The sequence below is a fragment of the Mercenaria mercenaria genome, unplaced genomic scaffold (assembly GCF_021730395.1).
Source record: "Mercenaria mercenaria strain notata unplaced genomic scaffold, MADL_Memer_1 contig_4244, whole genome shotgun sequence".
NCBI classification, from domain to species: Eukaryota; Metazoa; Mollusca; class Bivalvia; order Venerida; family Veneridae; genus Mercenaria; species Mercenaria mercenaria.
This window is the reverse complement of record NW_026462459.1, coordinates 19,185-35,107: the sequence shown is the minus strand read 5'-3', so window position 1 is coordinate 35,107 and position 15,923 is coordinate 19,185. Positions and strand designations below refer to the sequence as shown.

General features: G+C 35.4%; 1 protein-coding gene across 1 annotated transcript in view; it reads right to left on the bottom strand.

Annotated features, from left to right (window-relative positions):
* Positions 1–15,923, bottom strand: part of LOC128553715 (proprotein convertase subtilisin/kexin type 6-like) — a 61,025-nt gene that overhangs the window by 32,307 nt on the left and 12,795 nt on the right. The window contains exons 2-4 of the mRNA XM_053534891.1: positions 15,711–15,848; positions 14,334–14,425; positions 2,178–2,266 (exon numbers count right to left, since the gene is read on the bottom strand). Coding sequence (XP_053390866.1) covers positions 2,178–2,266; positions 14,334–14,425; positions 15,711–15,848 — 319 coding nt within the window. The remainder of the gene's footprint in view (positions 1–2,177; positions 2,267–14,333; positions 14,426–15,710; positions 15,849–15,923) is intronic.

Below are 15,923 nucleotides of genomic sequence, written 5' to 3'. Positions count from 1 at the left end.
CAAAATACTAACAATGTATGTAAAACATAACTGTATATCATATAATTCATGAAGACGTAATGAAGTTTGAAAATGTCTGAAATTTTATAACGTTGAATGCCTTGAAATGAAGATTTTAAAGATTAAATGTGTTTTTTTTCTAAATTGGTAAGGACAAATAAATTAAACTATAATTAAAGATTTAATCATATGAAAGGTAGGTTATCAATAAACAAATTAAATGCAGAACACTTATATGGTACTAAAACTTATTTTTAAATTACACACCAGAAAAGCTTATTCGTCTGTTGGTCATGCAGAGTTGCACCACATAATCAACCGTATTGCAACCATAGTAATGCTGCATTTGCCTATTACCCATTGTTATAACTTGTGCCTGGGTGTGCATTCTACAAACAGCTTTTTATATCTATCAATACCAATCATTTTGATTAAAACATAATTTCATTTTAAATTAGTTTACTTTATCGTATAAAAGGGAGGTAATTTCATGTACAAACAACAACAAAAAGAAACGTTAACGTGGGTGTATGTTATCTTGACCTTTGCACATGACATAATGTCTTGTAATAGTGAATATTTATAACAAGTTATTCAAATATATACCCATGCATAAAAAGTTACAGACCAGACAAAAATAACAAAAATGTTTTAGCTCCAAAGATGACCTTGAACTTGGAACTAGGGGTCTGTGTCTTTCAGATGATATATCGACTCATTATGGGATCATTTAATAAAGATATGAATGGCAGAGTTGTGGACCGGACAAGAAACAAACCATGTTAATATTTAACCTGTAAGTGTGACATTGTCCTTAGAGCTAGGGTTATGGGTCTTGCACATGACAAATTAACTCATTATAGGGAACATTTGTGTCAACTTATTTTAAAATCCCTTGATGAACTACTGAGTTATAGACCGTACACGAAACATGCCCTGTTAACCTTTGACCTCTTAGTGTGACCTTGACCTTGGAGCAAGGGGACTGGGTCTTAAGCATGGTACGTTGACTCATTGTAACGCACATTTATGCCAATATATTTTAAAATCCCATTCTGGAAGGCAGAGTTATGGACAGGACACGAAGTGTGACGGAAGGACTGACGAAAGGACGCAGCCTATTTATATGTCCCGTTTTTTTCTTCGAAAAAGGTGCAGGACAATAAAAATCAAGTCAATGTTAAATACTTTCATATGAGTAAGACATCTAGACGGTTAACAGAAGACCATGGTTCAACCAAGGTGCTCCAGTGTGATTGTACTATGGCACACGGGGTCTTACTCCTTCCTTATACTGTGTTTTGTTGCACTGTAATTACGGTATTTTCAATATGGTAAATGTTACATTTTATTAGGAAAGCCTTTCATTTTAGTCTAATATTAGCGCTAGACATGAATTAGCGCATGCACGATCCCGCTAATAGCGCGAAAATTAGTACTCCGCTAATATTAATACACTTACAGACTGTATATATTAACGGAAATTGTGCGAGTGTTGCAAATAATTAGGTATTCTGCGAGGACTTTGTGGTGTAAAGGTAAAAATCTTGTTTTAACTATACTCTGGCAAATGTCACAATCATGTATGTGTGAAAGCTTAGCGCTTATACTACGAGTCCCGTCTGTGATCAATCTGGTGCGATTCATGGGGTCAGTCATGATGGAAATGGATTTTCTCTTTAATGTTGGTCTTGAAAAAACAATTCCTATTTCAATCAAGTAAGCAACGGGACTCAAGGCATATATTTAACTGAAGTTTTAATGAACACAGATCTAACGAGTAGATTCTTGGTAGTCTAGCTGTAACACGCTTTACTGTCAAGCAAGAGGTCCGGGGATTAATTCCCGGTCTAGGCACTGTGAAAAATACGAATAGGAAGATCGAAACTTTTGTACGTGTTACTTCTTTAAAAAGCGTATTAGGCAGTATTTGGCTTATAATATTCGTTTTCATAATATATCAGATTTCTTCATGTCGAAAAAGCATTGGTACCTAGAATTTTGTATAACAGAAATAAATATAAGGTATGTCAAGCTATTTCTACACAAAAAGAAACGAAATATACCTGTTAGAATTAGCCATGAAAACATGTTAAATAGAATACATGAATTGTTTTCATTTTATTCAAGTTTTAAGATTAGTTAAAGTGTTTAGTAAGAAAGTCAATAAGACCTACCGACAATAGTGGCATCATAGGCGATTCCAGGACAACAGCTATAGTTGTTCTTCACGGCAGCAACTACACTAGCAACTTTATTACCATGGCTGTAGTTTTTGAAAAATGTATATCGTATAAACAAGACGTATTGCAAAGTGTTTTTATGTAAATGATAAAGAAAAATACACATTTCTGACAACTAATATAACATGAAATTATAAAATCATCAATATCTGTATTTAGATAGTGAGATTTAATACGAACTAAATCACCACCACAGTATACCAGACCTATTACGACAAAGCGCCTAGGATTACAAACGAGCGAGCACATTCCACAGTAAGTCCAATAACCGAATAAGACTAGTTTCGATGCTACTTTATATACACACCCGAATTGTACTACACATTCGTACTGGTTCAACATGGCATATATACTTAATCATCTGTGTTCATGTCTCACAAATCAGCAGTGACAATTTAGTCGTTTTAACTGATAGGTACTAGAAATGCTGTATTTCTCTTTCTGAAAGTTTCACCTCAAGGATACACTAAATATATAGAGATAGTTTGCATTAAAGGATATAATTAAATTTAGAGCAGTTGACTTTCCCAATCGTGAGATCCGCTAAGATACAAGTTCGCGTTATAATTAAAAGGAACAACTTCGGACTATTTCCCTCGGATGTTTACATGACTGTTGTCAAAAGGTCTCGCGTGTGTTGAAATAATTATTTGACAAGTCACGTTGCTCTGGAAATGTTTTAGTGTTCAGTGGTGTTATATTTTCTGGTCCTTTGGGTTCCTGGAGTCCATTTAACATGTGTGTAACAGAGTTCCACTTAAGCCGGTGCTAGGGGGCGTGAGAGGTGTTGCATATTTCATTACTTCACATGAACAGACTCTATCAAACCGAGTCTGCTATTACTCTTCTTGGTTGCATTATTTACTTCCAAAGGATATGTTTACAGAAATTATTATATGAATCAATCAGTCGTCCGTATTTCAAAATTTGGAAACAAAATACCCAGTCATGACCATTTACATACGCATTGTTTTTGGCAAAGAATATATATGCGTGAATCACTGCCATAAGAAATTTAGATGCAAAATTGACTCATTGTTTCTGAAGTAGAAAATCGGTCAGAATGGGTCACTGTCATGGCCAAAAAAAAAGTGTTCATGTACTTATAGATTTGGACATTCATGCAAACTGACAAGCGGTATTTGCTAAAGAAGCAGAGGGCCAGAAAGCCTCTGTATACATGTATGATTGGTCGTGAGGCTGAATCAGCTGGTCAGCACAGAATGAAAATGCAATTAAGATGCCTTTAAATATACTGTAATTTTAATTACTATGTATTTTATTTATTTTTACGAAAAAAAAGTATTGCGTTTGTTTCAGATAAATAAAAACCTGCACCAAGGTTCAAATAACGGTTTCGATTTGTAAAATGTTGGAGAATGTGCTCGGCGTATTCCAGTGCCTGTAGTGTCTTATTTAGTGAGGACCAACTGTACAGAAAGGTAAATGCCATAAATGAACTTTTTTTAAAGATTTCCAATGGTCATCTTTCACTTCAATATTTTATCTTTAGGTATTTACTTTAAATGTATAAAATCCTCATCATATATATTTAAGTTTAGTACTAATATATCTATTAAGTTTGCATATATTTCATTTCATAATTAAATGTCATGCAGTAACAGTCGATTGTTAAAAATAAGCTAGTTTTTTAAGTTGTAGTACACATTTATACATGTACTGTATTTATCTAAAACCCCAGTCACACATACGGCGCGGATAGTTACGTCTAGCCATGGATAGAAACGTAGTTATCCGTATCGATCCGTACCTGAGCCGTACCTTAAAGTAGTAATCCGTATCAATCCGTACTAACACTTGGTCAAAACGTATTCAAGACTTATCCCAAACTTGCAGGTTTCTCCAAATTTTGAACATGCACATAAAGCTACAGTCACACATACGGATATGTCCGTGCGTTGAGGTACGGTGCGGATAGGATTAGTCTGTGGGTGTATAACTACGGAGCAGTACGTCTTAGCACGGGAAAAATGGTGAGAGACAGGAAACAAATAAAACAATACAGGACGCGAATAAGTACGGATAGGTACGAGGAACTACGTTGAATTACGTTTTACTGCGCCTTGCAACTTGCCCAGCGCACGGACGGGTCTGCGGTAAACTACGTTGAACTTTGCTTAAGTACGAGCAGCCTCGGATAACTACGTACAGCTACGGCGTGGTACGTAACAGCACGGATAACTACGTTTAAGTGCGCTTAACTACGGATGAATAAGTTTCCACCAAGTTGGACTAAAGTCACGCTCAAATGGCTACGGTTCGCTCAAACTTTTGTGCATGTTCAAAAGTTGGAGAAACTTGCAAGTTTGGAATAAGTTTTGAATACGTTTTGACCACGTTTTGGTACGGATTAATACGAATGACTACTCTGAGGTACGGCTCAGGTACGGATCGATACGGATTACTACGTTTCTGACCGTAGCTAGACGTAGCTATCCGCGCCGTATGTGTGACTGGGGTATAAGTTTGAACGATCCGTAGCTTTTTGAGCGTGACTTTAGTCCAACTTATTTATCCATAGTTAAACGTACTAAAACGTAGTTATCCGTTCTGAAACGTACCTTGTCTAGCTGAACGTATTTATCCGAGGCTGCCCACACTTAAGCGTAGTTCAACGTTGTTCACTGCAGACCCGTCAACGCGTTTGGCAAGTTGCCAGGCGCAGTAAAATGTAGTTCAACGTAGTACGCCGTACCTATCCGTACTTATCGCGTCCTGTATTTTTTTGTTAAAACAATTTTAAAACTTGATCTTATACACCCGGAATACTATGGAGATATAGTTTATAAAATTCGGTAAATTAAACATAGTCATTATTTTAATCAGATATTTGTAAAATGTGTTAAAATGTTTATCAAAAGTTGATATAATGCGAAAATCGTGAAGCACATTGCATGGTTGGTGATTGACCCCCTCTACAGTTAATCGCTACGCTTTCCTATTTTATGGTGCGATGACTAATAAAGTGTAAGACTCCTTGATGCTTTTCTCCTAAATCCTACAAAAACGGACGGAGGGAGTGGAATTTTGTCTTGCAGCTTTCTTAGTCGTACCTTTAAAAGTTAGTGCGAGGCTGGTATGCCCTAAACACGTTTAACCAAACCTCCAGTTTCCTTTATAAAGGTTACTGACCGTTCCTAGGCGGTGCCCCCATTTTCAATTGTTTTCTGTCTGTCTTGTACTTTGTGTTGCGTATGTTGTCTTGTTTGTTGTTAGCGTTTCTTTCCTCTTTCTCCTCACTCCCCCTATCGCCCACTCCCGTCCTTCCCTTGCATTTGCATCCCTTTTCCTTTTACTATGATTAGGTTATCGTGCCCACCTTAATTTAGGCTGCCGGAATCCTTCGGCGGTGCCCGATTATTGTTTTTTCCTGCTAATAGGTGTGCATGTGTGTGCTTGTGTGTCTTGGGCGTTGCCCCACAGTGTTGATATATCTTACTTATCTTGTCTGTCTGTTTATCTATAACTTAGTTGTTTGGAAGTATGTGTGTGCGTATGCGCGTACATGTGCGCGTGCGCGTGAGCGTCTATTGTACGTGAGTGTATGCACTGCTGTGGTTTACGTTGTAGGGTATAGGGTTACTGATTAAGGAAGATAGCATTCCCTTTTTAATATACATCCTTGTTCCACTTTCTCTTTTACCCCAACGCCCACACCCCCAACTTCTACCCCCTACCCCTTCCTCCCCTTTTTTATATTTTGCATAAAACCAAAATAAAGCAACCAGTCTATAATATTTTTCTAGTTTTCAAATACGTGGCTCTGTGGCTGTGTTTGTGGTGCTCTGTGATTCCGAGAAATCTACACTTACCTTTTATTTATTTTTTTTTATTTTTTTTGTGCCCGACCAAAACAAATTAACACAAATATCGTATATTGGACAGTCTGTAACACTCTGTATCTTTATATATTGTTTTATATTTATGTTTCTAAAGTGTAAGTCTTTCCATGGTATTTGCAATATAAATGTGCCATTGCGTGTAGCATTTGCCTTTGATGAGTAGAAACCTTAGTGGTGGAAAGTGAGATTCAAAATTATAACGTTCATTACTTGGAACAGTCATTTAAGATGTCATGAAATTTATATCCCGGACTGCTAGCTCAGAGATGACTGTTATATATAGAAGCTCCTCTTAAACTAGGTTTATGAAACGAACTTACTACGTTTAATTTATGAAAAGTGTACTTTTTCCAATCGGAATGATGTGGATATATGATAAACACATTCTATGTCCCCAGTGCCTAAGAACTTGAATAATCCCATAAACGTTTCCATCAAATTTAAATAAAACTTGTAATCACATGTTTGACGTCGCGGGAGTGTAATAAAGCCATTACATAAAAATGAAATACAGTAGTATAATAAAGCTGTGACGTCGACGTCGTTTAAAGTATAGGAGACGTTGGTCAAATTGACTTGTTTTCAATAGCTCAAGAAAGAAGGATTTTTGATGTTTCGGCAGGAAAACCTAACATGTGATAAAAAGAATATTACAGTCGTGGATTTCCACATTGAATTTATTAAACTTGTTGAATAAAATTGATTAAATGCACGACAGAGCCTCGCATTTTATTATTTTATTAAACTCGTTTAATAAATACAATATGAAAAGACATGTGTATATATCATTAACAGGGAACGTAAGTATTATATCATGATTTTATGCCAAATTATTTATCCCGGAGTTGTTGCCCTTTTAAAACTTTGAAATAATAAAATTCCATCACAATGTGAACTCCATCTAACAGTTTCCATCAAACTGAATACATCAACAAAATGAAGTGGACATGCGCGTATTGTGCGGACTGGTTAATTATTTTGTCTGGAGTTGTGGCCCTTTTTTGACTAAACTTTTACAACTGCTTTGTAGTTTCCTACATTTCCAAATGTCGACGTTATTTTAGTTCCTTTTGTAGTAGCACAAATTTCTATGAAAAAAAATTGTATTGATAACATTATATAAATATCATATTTCAGAGTGTGTGACATTGATATTGACAACCCAAGGGCAGAATGTCACCCGAGGCGACAGCCGAGTGGTGACATTCTGTTTCGAGGGTTGACAATATCAATGTCACACACGCTGCCATATGATATTTATTTTATCATACCGAACAGAATTTAGTAGATAAAATGTTTTTAATTCATTCAACTTATCAGTTTCATCTTTAGCGCGGTAATCGCCTATGTACATATTGAATAGTGACGTCAATACCATATATGTACAAGGGAGGCAAACATTTGGCTAAATTATTGAAGCAGTTAATTGCACTTATATGACATTCAAAATATCAGCGCGGTCACATGACCTGACAGTCACTTTCTCTTGGTCACGTATCAAAGAGGTTGAAAATATTTTTTGATTCAAAATATCTCTTTCTCGGGTAATGGGATTTTATCATTATAGACAAAAGAGAGGTATAATAAATGCTGTTATTTCTGGAGACATGCATGAATTTGTTACACTGCAAAATAAAATAGTCATCAAAAATTACTTAACGTTTATGTCCCTTTGTCTTCTTTTACCCTTACTGACACAACACAAACATTCACAGAAAGATTGAATGTACTAATAAAAAGTATAACAAATACACAACGAGGAAAACAAAACTAGCAAATGAACGCAGCTGGGCAGTCAGAAAACAACTTTCTGTTCCGGTTGTCTGTAATTATGATAAATATTGCAATTTCGTGCCTTCTTGGCCACCGGTGTCTTGGCAGTACCTGTTTATAAAAGCACCCGAGGAATAAGTACATTATGTAGAGATACTCTCAATAACGTTAATTATGCAGTAAACAACGAAATTATTAAAAAATGACATCGGTTCCTTAGACAGATGTTTGCAAAATTTTCTGTTACACGCTGGTTATTCGGGTACCGACTCGTGTGAGCGATACCGCCCTCGTGTGATTTATGTACCTGTTGGTGAACAGGAAACAACAGGTTATTATTCCGTATTTAACTGAAGATTTGAAAAGTTTTAGTATTGATTGTGTAAGACCGTACCTTAACTATATCCATGTCAAATATCTATCTAATATAATCTGAATAACTGTGGAAAAAATACGTTTTTTGCTGCGAAAATGAAGATATTTTAAGGCAATGGTATTTATTTTCACGATTAATGGTATTATTTTGGATTATATGAGGAACTTTTTGTTAGGAAAATGAAAAGCAGACATTCTGTATATTAGCCATTGCTTTCATTTCACAAAAACTGGAAGCACAGTAAAATTAGATCGATTTTTTTGGGTGTAGAAAAAAGATACTTCTGACGATGTACCATGGTACCATCTTCGTTGTTTCTGTCAATCGAGCGGATACCGTCCTCGTTATTGAAATGAGCATTACACTGACGCAGACCCCTTTTCTAAAAATTAGCGATAATATGCAATGACCAGCCAAGATAAAGATAAAACTTTGGTCGTTTATACCCTCCAGCTACTGGAAGCAGCCTATCCGGAGAAAAACTTCTCACATAATTTCTTCAAATTCGCTATCAACTTAGTACCAAGATCCATCAACATAGACACATTCTTATGTGTATTTTCAGTAGAATATTGCGACTTCCGTACGTTTAATTTTGTCTTGTTATTTAAGTTGTTATGGGGTACAAAATGTTTATAACAAAAACAAAATTAAATTTGTTCAGAGATTCTATGGTTTTTGTCAAATATTTTATTGCGATCGACCCATGTTTAGCTTCGTTTTGAGGAATAAAGCTAGTAATTCGGACGTCGAAAATGTGCTTCGTTTGAGCAGTCGAAAGAAGTCAATAGTAAACAGATCCTTATTTCCCCATTTTTTTTTTTTTGCGAAAATTCGTATAGAACAAGTGCTTTAATCACACATTTTACTGCTAGAATACTTTATGCATGAAATGAGATGGTTTATGTTTATACACTCCACACTGCAAGTTTTGCATATCGAAACCGAAAATAGGGGTTTATTGTGCGGACAGGAGCATATATGCGCCATTTTAGGGTAGCAGACCACAACTGACTGACATTTCACTAGGAATTATTACACTCCCTCTTTATTTTCATCTTTACTTTAACTTATGTTTGATTGTTTTGTGTCTAACGCCGTTTTTCAACAGTAATACAGTCATGTAACGGCGGGCAGTTAACCTAACCAGTGTTCCTGGATTCTGTACCAGTACAAACCTGTTCTCCGCAAGTAATTGCCAACTTCCCTACATGAATTATCGGAGGTGGAGGACGAATGATTTCAGACTCAATGTCTTTTATTAAATCGTCACGGAGAACATACGCCCCGCCCGGGGATCGAACTCGCGACCCCGCGATTCGTAGACCAACGCTGTCCCTACTGAGCTAAGCGGGCGGGCTACTTTAACTTATGATAGAACTTTCATAAAAAATAGGTGTTGGAAAAAATGATGTTCTATTAAGATAGGTAAAGAGGACATGAAGTTTAGTAGGTTTGCAGGTTTGTCGAACAATTCAAGCCTCGAGGAATTTGCTTACCGTCAAAATGTTGAAAACCAGAGCTAAAAGGGTGGGAAATGAAAAAAAAGAAAACGACACAAAATTTAGGTGAACTGGGTCCACACTATGCTTGTTCTGGGTAACTCTTTTTGTACATAATTTCAAAGTTATTACAGCTCGTCTGATACTTAAACTTTAACAAAATATCATCTTACTTGTCTTATCGTCTGTTGCTAATTCTGTAAATTGCAAATGATGATTATGAATCTAAGGGAAGTAAGTTAAAGTATAAACACACCAGTCTGCTCTTATATTGTGCCTTTGTATTGTGCCTTTGTAGATAACAAGAAAGCGTTTGATTCTCTCGATCGTATGTGTTTATGGAATAAATTGCTGCAGCATAACACTGATGAGAAAGTCTTTAAGGCTAAATATGCAATATATGATAAAGCCAAATCTTGTATGAAGAAAAGCCAAGGTCTATCAAATTTCTTTATTAGCTCAACTGGTGTACGACAAGGTGAAAACTTATCACCAATCTTATTTTCTGTTTTTTTGAATGATTTAGTCTCATATATGTCTAATTTTTGTTCAGGACTAGTGGAATTATCAAACAATGTAAAGGACCTGCTAAGTGATGATATTTCGAAAATGTTTTCAAGTTATTTTTATTACTTTATGCAGATGATACAGTATTATTTGCAGAATCTGAAAATGATTTACAAACTGCATTAAATGTTATATCAGAATATTGTTATATTTGGAAACTTAGTTTATTCTAATAAAACTAAGGGTGTTATTTTTTTTCACATGTAAAATGCGAAATAAGCCTACGTTTTATTATAATAATGCGGCACTTGAAGTAGTAGATGACTTCAGTTATCTAGGAATTAAATTTAAGTACAATAGTTACTTCAATAAAACTAAAATGTATTTGGTTGACCAAGCTAGAAAAAATATGTATGCTCTGTTGAAAAAAAATGTAGGAAGTTGCAGCATAGTATTGATTTACAGTTACATTTATTTGAGTCTGTTGTTCAACCAATATTATTGTATGGATCAGAGGTATGGGGTTGTGGTGATGTTAGCATTGTTAAAAGTTTTCAGCTTAAATTTTTAAAAATAGTACTGAAGGTTAAAAAGTCAACACCCGATGTCATGGTTTTAGCGAGCTTGATGTATTACCAATAGATGTTATAATTAGAAATAGAATATTAAACTACTGCTGTACAATTATTAATGGTAAACAAGAGATATACTTTACAGGTTCATGTATAGACTCCATCAGAAAATGTAAATTATTGTTCTTGGATTTCATATGTAAAAGAACTTTAAGAACAACTTGGATTTGCTGAATACTGGTTTAATCAGTCAGTACTTTCACCAGTGTATTTCCGCAATATTGAAAAAACTTTGCAAATTTCCAGAAAATGTTTGTGTTACAGAATATTTATAACAACCTTTGAGTTTGAAAATTATTTTAAAGTTTTACCAACAAATTTCGCAATATCCATGTGTCATTTCCGATGTAGGAACAATTTGTTACCAATTGAAAAAGGGATATTTTTATGCCCCCTGAGGCATATTAGTTTTCAACTGTCCGTCCGTTCGTTCGTTCGTTTTTGCATGAAGGCACTTTACTCGCGAACCATTGCACCAGGACCTTCAAACTTCACATGCTGATAGTACTTATTGAGTACACGACCCCTACTGACTTTGGGGTCACCAGGTCAAAGGTCAAGGTCACCAGGTCAAAGGTCAAGGCGCTGCGGGGGCATTTGTCACCATTAGTGACAGCTCTTGTTCAATATTGTGCTCAATAACAGGACTTGTTATCTGTGTTATAATACATCTTTAGGAGATGAATTTCATTACATTATAGAATGTCCGTACTTTAATGTAGACAGAGTGAAATATATACCAAATGACAGTCAAAGTAATGTCATTTCAACGTTTATTTCATAGTAATGATAGTACTCTTCTTTTTAAGTTAGCATTGTTTGTACAGAAAAAACTTCAAATATCTAGGGAGGAATAGGTTTTTGTCACTGGCCAGTTAAAACACTGTTTTTAAACCTGGTTAATTCTAAATGTACACCGTCTTCTATCTTTTAGCTTACAAAATATTTGTATCAGATCTTTTATGACCGTAAAACTACCGTTTTATTTTATGTATTAGTGTTTGTTTTGTTAAATTTGTTGTTAGTATAATGCTGATGACCGTATGAACCCAGTTATAAATAAAATCTTGAAATCTTGAACCTCACAGATTTCCTTCCTTGAGGCACATTTGCCGTTTACAACCGCTGTGAGGAGTGTGTCAACAAACATTTAAAAGAGATAGGATCTGATAACCAGACTTCCATATCTGCTTCTGTTTCTTCAGTTAGTCACCTGTAAGACACTTAAACAGTAGTGTATATTGTATGCACTTGTAAAAAGTCGCGCAATGCACTACCTTAATGGTGGGGGCGCCTATAAACAGAGGCGAATATTACAAGATACGATAAAAGGCAGATTTATGAAGCCGCAACCTCTCCCTAATCGAATACATGCCCCGACAAATGGTCCGATAGGTGCCTCCGTGGCCGAGTGGTTAAGGGCGCTGACTTCAAATCACTTGCCCCTCATCGATGTGGGTTCGAGCCTCACTCGGGGCGTTGAATTCTTCATGTGAGGAAGCCATCCAGCTGGCTTACGGAAGGTCGGTGGTTCTACCCAGGTGCCCGCTCGTGATGAAATAACGCACGAAGGGGCAACTGGGGTCTTCCTCCACCATTAAAGCTGGAAAGTCGCCATATGACCTATCATGTGTCGGTGCGACGTTAAATCCAAAAAAAAAGAAAAAAAAAGAGGGTCCGATTTCCCTTTCAGGAAGAAAAAGAAGGTCTTAACATAAGCACTTTTGCACGGTGCGTCGACAAGTTTGACCGTTTTCATAATGAGACTGAAGGAGAAAAAGAAGAACTTCAAGAAGGCAAGATGACAGAATGTGTAGAACAGAGGGTGGGTGTGAGGGAATATTTGATATTGGTGAAGTACTGCTAACACGGTCCACTCTCACTTCTTTACATATTTAAAGTTAACATTCTAATCAAGGTCGGGTTTCACATTTCCAGTTCTAATTTCCGGATCCTAAAAGCGATTACCATTAATTGCGTTCATTTAAGTGTACCGTATGCGGAAGCAGTCGCTGCGGGGAGTTTTATAAATGTTCATTGACATAACGAGGACGGTACCCATGTGCAAACGGGTAGGTATCATTGTTTATTTACATCTATCGTCAGAGGTACCATCAAAAACGTTAACAGCGACAGGATGCATATAATTGAAATTTTATCAACAAAAATAACTTGCAGGTACATGATCCATACGTTTTGTAAATTCAGTTATCTCAACTTCGAACAAAGAAAAATACGTCTCAAAACGTCAAGATACATGACTTTCGTTACATTTCTTCAAATTTTATAGTCATATCAATATTATTGAGGACTGATATTTTCACAAATGCGAATTAATGCATTTCCTCGGACAAACCTGTCTTTAAAATGTTCAACATTCTTAAATATGTGTCATGCGTTGGCATTGTTTTTATACACCCTAAACAACCTACATGTAATTAAATCATACAAGGGCGGTATCGCTCACACGAGTAGGTACCCGAATAACCAGTGTGTGTTAGCCCGGAGGCCTAATTTTGCAACAACTAAGTTTCTCAACGACTTCTGTGAAATAAGTTAGACCGCTAGAAAAAAAGAAAGATATTTTCAATGAAGTTCATGATTTAGATTTCATTTGAGATTGTAGAATATTTTGCAAAACAAACAATTAAATACTATTGAAATACTTTGAAATAATGCTATTGGATATCGAGAAAGAACATAAGGATAATGAACTCGCCTTTAAAGTAAACGGTGTGAAGAACTATCTTTTACCATATTTGGCAAAAGTTTTGACAAGATTTCTCCTTGCAATATTCATATTTATAGTAACTAAAATTAGTCCGTCATGTCAACAAATGACGATAAAAACGACCGTTTGAAGCATTCTAAAGTATCTGTTTTCACAGAGAAGGGAACGCACGGATTGATTACTATGGGGTTTCCACTAAATAGCGTGGCCTAAATATTCCCATCATTTTCTTTTTATTGTTTTTTGTTTGTTTGTCTTTTTATATAATATATGATTTATAACATTGCTGTAACAATTAAATTACTTTTTGAGTCCTTATCTGTGAAAAGTTAACAATATGCTAATCTTTGTGATAATCATTTTGCGATAATTTTTTGGCGAAAATCTTTTGGCTATAACCGGCCTTTATAAAAGGCATTAGTTTGTGGTTGTGATGTTTCCATCTTGAAATATCCATTTGCTATCAATAGTAAAATGAATGTTGTCGAATATGAAAAGGGGAATAGTTATATCAAAATGATAATTAAAATTACGAAAGCGATATCATACACTATGTATATGACAATTGAAGAGGCAATTGCACATATTTGCTGTATATATAATCGCGATAAAGGTACGTACACAAAAATACGTGTTAAGACAACTAGAACAATGAAAAGACTACACTATAAATACTACAAGTACTCTTCAAACAAGAATGACTTACTCTGTAAAAAATGGCGCCTTATCTAGTATATCAAAGCTCTCTGGTGTCACATCTGAGTCGTTGGTCAAGAAATTTTTACACAACTTTTTATTCTGAAAATAGTTTAGAAAGGTTATTTTACACACCATTTTATGCTCATCTAACATATTATAGAAAACGATGTGCATCAATCACCGCATTCTCGCATACCAGAGGTCTACCGTGGTTCGTCTCGGGATTTTGACGAACATCTGATGGATGAGAATGCAATCACCGCTGAATGAGGCAAACTTCCAAAAAAAAAACGTTGCGCTAATACTACTGGCAAAGTATTCATAATATTAAAAGAAGATCTGTTATATCCTTTGCACGCTTCTGAAGCTTTTACACGGATACAATTGTTGAGTTCTCAAAGCATGGGCATACTCACCAGCAAATCCCTATGTACAGCGTTATTAACTGATTAACTTCCTTACATGACACCATTTCATGCACTCATTTTTTTCAGTATTTGAACGTTTCACTATATATATAATTAACGTAAATATTTTCAAGATAACCTGAAACGGTATATGAATGTTTCACTTTTATAAACATTTATAATAAATACTTGACGATAATCTGAAATGGTTTCTTAATAACACATGTAAAGAAATTGCACTATTTCACAGAGCTGATTTTATACCATTTGATATAATCTATATACCAGCAGCTGAAATTTCATTCGTGCAGGTATACTTTTACATCTGCAGGTACAGAAATATACCTGCAAATGGTACGAAACAGAAAAGCACATGTAGGTATAAAAGCGTACGTACAGATATAAATTTGTATTTGTACTTACAGTTTTATACCTGCACGTACACAAATTTCCAGCATGTACAATTTTATACCTGTAAGTATAAACCTTCAAATCTACCTGCACGTACGATTTTGTACCTAAAGTTACTGAAATAATAGTACCTACAGGCGTAAGTTACTTCCTATTTGTTCCTACAGGAATAAAAGTGTACCTGCAGGAACAATTTAATAGGTCAATTTATACGTGTTGGTACATTTTTGATTTATACCTCTAGGTATATTTTTGTACCTACAGGTATACAACTGTACCTGCTGGTACAATTCTATTACTACTTGCTGTATCTCTTTACTTTAAATGCAAATCGAACGCCATACTACAATGTACTTCCAGCGGTTAAACGTTTGCTGTGTAAGGAAGTGACCTGTGATAATTCAAACAAGTAATCAGCCGTGTTAATTTTTGCTTATGCGATGTTTCTCTTTCTGACGTTATATTGAATCGACGTTATAATTGATGATGAGAGAACTGTCTGACAGAACAAATTACAACAGTTAAAGATATTTCGAGGTTACGTTAATAGTTTTGAAATAACTCACAATATTTGGTTCCAAATCGATGAGATCAGTATTTATTCCAACATCATTAACAGCAATTGTAACACCTTTTCCGGTAATATTTCTTTTCCATACTTTAGTTACTCCCATTCCATAATCGTTGCTGCACACTACACTAGCCTGAAAATAAAGATGTTCTAGGCACTTCAATTTTATACAAGTTTTATGTAAATATCCCGTTTGCCGTCTATAACC